This window comes from Mytilus galloprovincialis, chromosome 6 (assembly GCF_965363235.1).
Source record: "Mytilus galloprovincialis chromosome 6, xbMytGall1.hap1.1, whole genome shotgun sequence".
Lineage (NCBI taxonomy): Eukaryota > Metazoa > Mollusca > Bivalvia > Mytilida > Mytilidae > Mytilus > Mytilus galloprovincialis.
Genome location: NC_134843.1, coordinates 76,470,618 through 76,480,881, shown reverse-complemented (window position 1 = coordinate 76,480,881; position 10,264 = coordinate 76,470,618). Strand labels below are relative to the sequence as shown.

Sequence of the window (10,264 nt, the reverse complement as noted above, 5' to 3'; positions counted from 1 at the left end):
AACAGTGTAATTTTATTGACACTTTATCCATTTATCCATTACAATAAAAATTAATGTTGCCGTCATTAGGGCTGCAATAAATTCTCCCGGTTCAAAGGTCAAAATGTCAGCACTGAGAGTGTTAGTTGGTTGCAAAAGAGTTATAGATTATGCTGTTAAAGTAAGAGACTGTCATCCTATAGTTAATATTTATATCAGTCTAAATAGTCAGGACATCTTTTTACAAAATATGTTAAAAAATATGTAACAAGCGTCTCGAATGTTAAATTTTTTAAAAGTTTAACCTTTACTGTACCACTTTTTTTTTTATTTAGAGCTTATATATTAGTATCAACAAATACATAAAAGCCATATTAATTTAAAAAATGGGCTAATATGTAAGAGTAAAAACGTAGTAATGAAATGACATCATGATGTCACACAAAACTCTCTGTATTCAGTGGCATGAAGGCCATCAATGGGTCTTCAATGTAGCGAGAAACTCCCGCACCTGTAGGCGTCCTTCAGCTGGCCCCTTAAAAAATATGCATACTAGTACAGTGATAACATGTACACTTTCTTTTAGACGATAACAGCATAAACTGATTTTGACGAATCACATTAATTTTTTTCCAAAACTGACAGTAATGATAATTATTTGAGACCCCTGATGAATCACGATAAAGATATTTTGACGAATCACAGTAAAATTTTAAGCAATGGTAGCTGAAAATGTAGCCTGATGTTAAAGGGCATTACTACCCTCAGAATAGTCCCAGCTATGCCCTAATTTAAAATTAAGCATGTGCACGCACTAAACATGGGAAATGGCTGGAACAGGATCTCTTTGTGTAAGTGTCAACTTTACAGATTTAGGTTCATGGCATAATAGAGTTCCTGGAGGGCCTTAGCAGCTTAATTGAAAAGATTTGAATTGTATTCATAGCCAATTTCTCTCTGTTGTTATTGATATCAATTTCTTATCAACTACAAACAGCTTGCTATGACAATTTTTTCCGAGGTCAAATTATTAACTCTGACAGTTGTTGGGACAGAGTATTAATTGAAAGAGTTATCTCCTCCTTTGTTTTTATTTTATGATATATATAGCACTTGACAGAGAGTAGTGGGTACATAGGAATCGTCAAATAAGTTTGTCACTTTTTGGAGATTCCAGATAATATAGAGAACCGCTTTTAGAAATTTTGAAATGGTCATTTTAATGTAATATATTATATCACTAAAGGAAATAAAGAACAAGTTAAGTTGAATGTTGTCTTTTTCATTTTCACAATTCCAGAGTTTAAATTCAAACTTGTCATGCTTGTCATGCTTGTGGTTTGTGGATAATAAATGGAAAATCCCTTTTTCAAATTCATTAAAATTTTGAAGGAATGTTTCTGAGAAACACATGTTGAGTTCATTTTCTTCATTTTCACTCTTGCTGTTCCAGAGCTTTTGTCATGTTGTTGCTTGATAATTGAATTAAAATCAATATTTTGTGGTTTCTTATGATTAAATGGAGAACCCTTTTTAATACCATGTTTATGAATTTGATGGAAATTTTCAATGGAAGTTTTGACAACCAAACTTATAAACATAGATTAGAATTGATTTTCATTAAAACCAATATTGTATGGTAAGTGATATTGAGTGACCCCAAAAGGAATTTAAGTCATGTAAGTTCTCTATGGTCAGTAAGCTTAGTATTGTCTTGTAACAGATTTATTCATTGATAAATAGACAAAATGATAGAGGAATACATTGTTTCTGATGTATTCTACTACACTTCGCATCAGTATGTTTATTGTGGCAGAAATAATACCCTAGGGAAAATCCATCATGGAATTTTTATGCTGGTGTATTTCTTCCAAAAGGAAAGAGGTCCATACCAGGAAAAATAAACACTGTTACTAACTTCAACTTTAAGTACAATTACATTGGTTGTCATTATCATGATTATATAAATCTAACATACAATGACATAATTGTACAGTGATTTGCAGGAATACTTTAACAAAGATTATGTTAAGTTTGAAAGTTATGTAAGCAAGGTTCAATTTGTAACTGATATTTCATATGAATGATAACAGTCCTAACTTCTATTTGTTTGATCAGATTCGGGTGAAGCCAGATAAAACTGGTGTGGTAACTGATGGAGTCAAACATAGTATGAACCCATTTGATGAAATAGCTATAGAAGAAGCTGTTAGACTTAAAGAAAAGAAAATAGCATCAGAAGTGATAGCTGTGTCATGTGGACCAAAGCAATGTCAGGTCTGTTTACAAATGAGTTAAATGAGTTAGGTCAAATATGATTATCAGGCAGAAATATAAAATTACTACTTAGATATTGGAAGATGTGGTGTAAGTGCCAATGAGACAACTCTCCATCCAAATAACAATTTATAAAAGTAAACCAGTATAGGTCAATGTACGGCCTTCAACACAGATCCTTGGCTCACACCAAACAAAAAGCTATAAAGGGCCCCAAAATTACTAGTGTCAAACCATTCAAACGGAAAAACCAACGGTCTAATACTTAGCATGTTTAGCAAACTAAATGTTAGAGACAGTAAACTTGCAAGGAATGATGATAGTTTTAATTAACAGATCTGTACATCTGAATTTTTATCATGTTTATGTAGGATAACATAGTTGCCATGTGTTTATGTTAATTACCCTGATTTTGAAGCTAACAATTCATTATTTTATCTTTATAGAATGTGTTACTCTTCTGACACAAAATGTATCGAACAAATTTCTAAGTTTGTATTTTGTAATGTATCATAAGAATCATTAATTGTACATATATTGTCCTTACCACTTGTTGTAAAGCAAACAAAAATCAACCAATCACAGATTTCCTTATAATGTTCAAAATGTTTTCAGTGTACAAAATGATAACATTTTGCTACAGAATTTAAAATATACATGACTATAGGTGTAAAACTGAAAGCGTCTCTTAGTGTTGAGGTCAGTTGTCCTAGATTTTCATGATCCATTATGTTCTTAATATATATTTCAATGATGATTCATGTAAAATTAGTTGATGAAATACACTCATAGGAATTTATTGAGCCATGTGATCTATGATGGAAATATCTACCTTACAAATAAATAAAGAATAACACTTCACTTTTATCCAAGTCAGAATTTGTTTAAAAGAATTAAAATGTTAATCAATAAAGAGATACACACTTATCTTTGTTCAATAAATTATCTTTTAAAAGAAAATTAGAATTTTCTTTTTCCTGTTCTCTTTAAGTTTTCAATTGATATGATCGTCACTAGTCACTAACTTGTCTTGTGTAGAAGTATCTGGCATACTTAATTTATATCATAAGCCTTTGATAACTTTTGCTGTTCCAATATACAGTACAAATTGAAATAGCGTTTGAAGATTGCATGACATAATTTGATTTCATATTTCAATGTCTGCAAATTTTAAACTTTCTTAAAATTCATGATAATGGACTCAAAAGTGGGTAAGCCTATTGAAGATTAACATGCTTGAATTATTGATGGACTAAGATTTTTTTTAAATATTTCAGGAAACATTAAGAACTGCACTAGCCATGGGAGCTGACAGAGCCATACATGTTAACATAGATCCTAAAGATTATGAAACTTTACAACCAATTCACGTTTCCAAATTCTTAGCAAAAATTGCACAGGATGAAAAAGCTGACATAGTAATAGTTGGGAAACAGGTAAATAACTATAAGATTTTTATTGTATATAAAAATACATTCATGGATAGATATCAACATGTATTACATTGTAATTAAAGTTATCTCATTAACCTAATTACTGGACATATCAATCTAGAGAGCCATATCTCTTGCACGTTAAAGACACCCTTGTAAATTTCGAAAAAGAGCAGGCTAATGTCGCTACAAGGCAGCACTCCCACCTGCAAAGTGAAAAGTGATTAATATAAGTTGCAAAATTTGTTTCCCAATCCACTATAACTAAATATGTTGAAATCTAATCCTAAAAAATACAGAAATAACTACTTTTATTTATGCTTTCACACAACTATCAACAATAGAACTTGATTAAAACATTTAGCTGATTTTCACAAAGTTATCTCCCTGTAGTGTTATGGTCCAACTTCATTCAAAATTCAGAATATATCCATACATTAATCAGGACCTCAACTTTTAGAATATTTTAGGACCTCAATAGTTCAATTTCAGGATATCCAAAAATATTTGATTTTTTTGCAATATATAGTGTTAAACAAAACGGCTTATAAAGCAGCCAAAGGTTAAACAGATATTGCATATTTTTTGTTAATTTTTTGGTGTAACTTATACTTATACCATAGATTTTGTTGAAACCCTCACTCAACTTGATCTTCATATTCTTAAACAAATATTTTAAAAAGTACATTATTTGAATGTTGAATGACATACATCATGTACATGTATACTGTAAACCAACTTATTTTCGCGGATACTTTAATGCGCGTTTAGCACTTTCAGGTCGACTTCGCGGAGACTTAATTTCACAATTTTTAATTAATTTGATGTTTCTAAATAAGAAGAGATCAAAGTTTATCATATTCACAACGATTTATATTCACGTTATTTTTCTACTCGCCAAAGTCAAGAAAATAAATAGCTTGCAAAATTAAGTTGGTTTACAGTAGGCAATTGGGAGACAGAGGAATGCATGACTACCAGTATATCAAAATTAGATACATATATTTTGCAGGCTATAGATGACGATTGTAACCAGACAGGACAGATGACAGCTGCTTTGTTAGATTGGCCACAGGTAAACCATTTTAGATTGGTCATATTTAAACTTTTGTTAGATTTTTTTATATTGGCCACATATAAACTCAAGATTACTGGGGGAGTGGGCACTAACTATGAAGTGAGCTGTAGGGATTAGCCGCTGGAATAGGTTATTTCTACCAGCTTTATGAAGTGTGATAAGGTCTAAAGATATAATATATAACAAGGTTGTTGGTTGAATCATAAGTACCTGTAACTAATCAGGTGTTGATTTTTGTTAGATGAGATTCAAACTAAAATCATAAATATAACTCATATTTGTCAAGTTTATTTATCAATCAATCAAATAGCATTAGCATGATAGTCATAAGTATATTTTGGTAAAAAAAATATATGATAGGGTATGTATTTTTGTTATTAAAATTATAAAAAAGGTGCAAGTGTACCCTCCCCCACCTTCCCCACCACCCAACCACCCAGAGATCTCAATGAAGCCTTAAATGAAATAATTTATCTGATAAATAAAATTATTTTTTACTTTTAACTGAATTTTGTCTTTTTTTTCTTCTGATAAAAAAATTCTACATAACTTTGTTTGATATTGATATCAAAAATGTCATTTCTATCAATTATGCAGCTCTTATCATATTTGTTATGCTTTAAATGGATATTTTAATTTGAATATGAAGAATTTGATTGAAGACCTGTGCATATTTGTGTAGCCAGAAAGTACTAAGTCAGTAAATTTGCAGACCTGTAACATATGTATACTCATTACCGAGAACATTTATAATATTTTTCTAGGCAACATTTGCATCCAAGGTAGAAAAGAATAATGGAGATTTAACAGTAATTAGAGAAATAGATGGAGGTTTAGAAACCATCAAAGTCAAATTGCCAGCAGTTTTAACTGCAGATTTACGACTAAATGAACCAAGATATGCTACCTTACCGAATATTATGGTAAGAATGTTTGACATTTATCGCATGATGTTATATAATTAGAGAAAGTAAGACCCACTGTGTGGAATTAATTTATTTTTGAAAATCTTGAATTGCCACTACTGGTTAGGGAACACAGTTATCATTCCTTGATTTTCATTGTCTACGAATATAGTCCCTAGTATTGACAGTGTGTTACTAGTCATTTTTTATGCCCCATTTATGGGCATTATGTTTTCTGGTCTGTGCGTCCGTCCGTCCGTCTGTTCGTTCGTTCATCCGTTCGTCCGTCTGTCCCATGTCAGGTTAAAGTTTTTGGTCGAGGTAGTTTTTGATGAAGTTGAAGTCTAATCAACTTGAAACTTAGTATATATGTTCTGTATGATATGATCTTTCTAATTTTAATTCCAAATTAGAGATTTAACCCCATTTTCACGGTCCACTGAACATAGAAAATGATAGTGCGGATGGGGCATCCGTGTACTGGGGACACATTCTTGTTTAATACTCTCTCCAAATTTATTTCTTTATGCCTTATGCCTCAAATAGCAAGAAGGGAGATGAAACTACGCTGTAAACAAATTTAGTTCATAAATTTTAACATGAAGTAGTGATTTGGTCCAGCTGAAAAAGGTTATAAATGAACAAGTATTTCGTAAGCTGTCAAAATAATCAAAGCCCCCTTAACTCTCTTCATAAAATTTTCCATATTTGAGTTCGAGCTGATGAAGTTTTCAATGATTTTGATACAATTTGTCTTAAAAGCACTACACCTCTCTGTAAAATTATTATTAAGAAAGCGTTGGTGGGATTTTTTTAATTTCCATTTATTGTCTAAAGAAATGGATTGCGAAATAACTGTGTTTTCTGGCCATTTGTTCATAGAATCAATATTTATCAGACACATAGTTTTCCCACACTTGTGGTCTTCTCCAAATGCTTCAAAAGTTATTAATGGTTAACAACCATTAGTTTAATCATTGACAAGCTTGCAGATTTTTAATGGAAAATCTGCATTAGACCATACATCTGTGAAATGATAATTAAGAATGGGACAAATATACATAAAATACCTGTTTTCCTTATTGATTTTTTTTCATACTTTATAATATTTGTGTATTTCCTATACAACTTGCTATTGATACTGGACAATAACTGGAAGGTTGTGAAAAATCACCTTCCTTGAAAATACTGTATATTGTAAGGTCTTTCCTAAGTTATCTAGAGAAAACTTTCTAATTTTAAGACACTTTTTAGAAAATGATTAGAACACTGCCTATATTTTCCATTTAAGTTTAATATTGCAATATAAATTGTATAAGAAACACAATCAGATTTCAGTAAAGCAAAAGCTCTGCATTATTGTATGTCTCATTGTCTGTAATTAACAGAAAGCAAAAAAGAAACCTATGGCATCAAAAACACCAGCAGATTTAGGAGTAGATGTGGCGTCAAGACTGGAGATTGTCAGTGTAGAGGACCCACCAGTCAGAGAGGCAGGACAGAAAGTGGAGAGTGTGGAAGATTTAGTCACTAAATTGAAAGATGCAGGACTTGTATGACAGCACAATTATGATACTTAGAGGAAGGTTAGCTTTGATCAAGAAAGAATATAAGGGTTTTTTATTCATGTTTATTAACTTTGGATGGTGCTCAACCTTCCTGAACTGAGACAGTTGTAGTCTTAACAGCACAACATAATATTAATCTGTTAACCTAGCTGGAAACAGTGCCTTATATATACCAAGTACAAAAATAAATAACAAAAAGACTAACGCGTTTACTTTTCTGCATTGGCTAGAGGTATAGGGGGAGGGTTGAGATCTCACAAACATGTTTAACCCCGCCGCATTTTTGCGCCTGTCCCAAGTCAGGAGCCTCTGGCCTTTGTTAGTCTTGTATCATTTTAACTTTTAGTTTCTTGTGTACAATTTGGAGTTTAGTATGGTGTTCATTATCACTAAACCAGTATATATTTGTTTAGGGGCCAGCTGAAGGACGCCTCCGGGTGCGAGAATTTCTCGTTGCATTGAAGACCTGTTGGTGACCTTCTGCTGTTGTCTGCTCTATGGTCGGGTTGTTGTCTCTTTGGCACATTCCCCATTTCCATTCTCAATTTTATAACAACACAGTATTGATCTTTAGTATCATCTCAAATGAATTAAATCATATTCTTCAAGACTGAGACATAGATACCATTAAATGTTTTTTAAGATGTGCATTTATTTTTAAATTAAGGAATATTTTGTTTAGCCATTGAACTAGTATAGAATTTAATATGTTTAAAGAACATGAAACAGGTTAAAATGAGACTTTTTGACAGATTTTTGCATGTCATGAGCAACTGAACACAACAGGTGCCAATAGTAGAGCAGAAACTTTAATAGAGTTGAAAGTCACTTGATCTTTCTTTAAACAAAAGTATGTTTAATTACAAACGAAAGTGAACCAACGCCTGGTGAATCTGTAGTATGGAAGAGTCCATAAAGTGGATACCTCGGGTATGCAGGGTCGTTATGATAAAAAACATAAAATGTAGAGAGTCTTATAACAACAACACTTTAGGGACTGCTGCAGAAATTTATTGATTGACATGTTTCGGTGCCTAGGGCACCGTCATCAGGATAAAAACAATACATAAAATCAAGCTGAAGTACAAAATCGGGTTGTAAAAATTTTAAGCATCACAATGTTACAACGATAAGTAACGTTATTAATAGCAACTGAAAGTGAAAGTGAAAGTTCATTGTAAGTATGTAAGTAAACTATAAAAAGAAATTAAAATAAAATGTTTTTGTTGTGAAAATGTTTGTTAAAATTATTCTGCCAAAATGTGTTTTTCCTCGTGCATCGTGGAAAGAATAATACTATAAGTTGTCAGGCTGTGTATAGACAGTATAGGTTGTGTGGTCTGAATGTTCATTTAACTTTCTTCCCCAAAATAGACAACATTTTATCAGCAATTCCGTACCATTTCCACTGGCTTCCTTGGCCAGAGGTACTGCTTCCAATCGCGTCAGGAATGCTGTAAAATGTTTCGGTCGCCGAGAGTAATGGACAAAGTATAAATATCACTAGTCTATGCTTAATTTTAACTATTTGTTCGTTCATCAAACTATCGGGAGTCGCCAGTAATCTGTAAAAGTGGTTGTATCTCGAGGGTTATATGTTTGATTAACATATTTTCGGGAGCATCAGATTGGATTTGAAGAATACGAAGTCGGGTGCATTTAATTTCAAATGAATTCTGTAAGAGAGAAATAATTTCCTATCACTGTTCTTTTCTTTTAGTATATAAACAAAATGATTTGTGTTGAATTTGAGTTTTTAATCTTTTTCAGTTGTGATTTGACCAGTTAAAGAATTCCATCATCTCAGTGAAGACAGTTGTATGAAATACAAAGAGAAGAGAACAATTTACAAATATTTATTTAATCAGATGAACTTAAATTATAATTATTACAATTATTTTTAGTGTTCATTTATTGTTTTTTACAAATTACAGTTCTTTTATAATGAAATAATGTGTGTATCAAAGAATTTGGTTGGCTACTTATTATCACATGTTTTACTGTTTACCTTAGTCCTAGACCTGTGACATGATAGACATAGATATGCATATTCAGTAGCAGACCTGTGACATGAGAGACATAGATATGCATATTCAGTAGCAGACCTGAGACATGAGAGACATAGATATACATATTCAGTAGCAGAGCAATGTCTTTGTATAAAGCTCCATATTTAAGAAGGTAGAAAAACATGGATACTTCATATCTTAGATACAGTAAAATAGATGTCTGGTGTTCTGAACTTCTGATCCATGGTAAGCAGTAGGTGAACTATATTTGATATATTAAATGTCGGTTTTATTAAGGTGTAAATGTTTGTCTGGTATAGTTCATCTTAACTTTACAGGACCACATTAAGTTGTAGTGGTTTTTGCTATTTTTCATAACGTACATTCTAATATGACGTGCTTCTTTCGCTTTGTAAACAACACCGTGATAAAATTCTCGATATATCTATACTTAGCGCAGACTCCAAGATGTACACAAATGGCTGTTTAAATATGCCTCCCACGTAAATCCACATGTATCGTAACCTATGTGTAAACGGTTGTGGATTTCGCTGTGTTAACAATTACAATTGAATAAAACCCTACAGATCATTTATTCTGATCCTGACGGCATAACAAAAAGAATTTACACATTAGACAACGGAAAAATGGACAAAAACAAAATAAATTAAAATTCCGCGAAATTCCAGTAATGCCGTTTTGGCGCATTAACGTCATTTCAAAACATGACGTCATACGAAAGAAAACGTCAAAGCTGAAGGTTTTTCTATTGCGTTTACCTTCTAAACTCGGATACAATTGCATTAAAATAAAGTATTGTGGTAGGTGTTGCTTGTTTTCCGTTCTATCGCATTATTCGCACATTTACTGATTTCAGCAAGTCAACATGACGGCTCCTTGGTTACAACATGTCAACAGTGAATTTGACGGTAGCTTACGATAAAAAATGTAAATTTAAAATTGCAAATGTTGGGTTTACTGAGAAGTAAAAAAAGTAATCACATTTATTTTCTAG

At 32.0% G+C, this 10,264-nt stretch overlaps 1 protein-coding gene across 1 annotated transcript; it reads left to right on the top strand.

Moving 5' to 3' along the window:
- The first annotated feature begins 33 nt into the window (after window positions 1-33).
- Window positions 34-9,137, top strand: LOC143080358 (electron transfer flavoprotein subunit beta-like). Its single transcript, XM_076256171.1, has 7 exons — window positions 34-160; window positions 2,098-2,256; window positions 3,534-3,692; window positions 4,702-4,764; window positions 5,532-5,690; window positions 7,061-7,258; window positions 9,011-9,137. The coding sequence occupies exons 1-6, from the start codon at window positions 104-106 to the stop codon at window positions 7,229-7,231; spliced, it is 768 nt and encodes a 255-aa protein (XP_076112286.1). The 5' UTR covers window positions 34-103; the 3' UTR covers window positions 7,232-7,258; window positions 9,011-9,137.
- The last annotated feature ends 1,127 nt before the right edge of the window (window positions 9,138-10,264 follow it).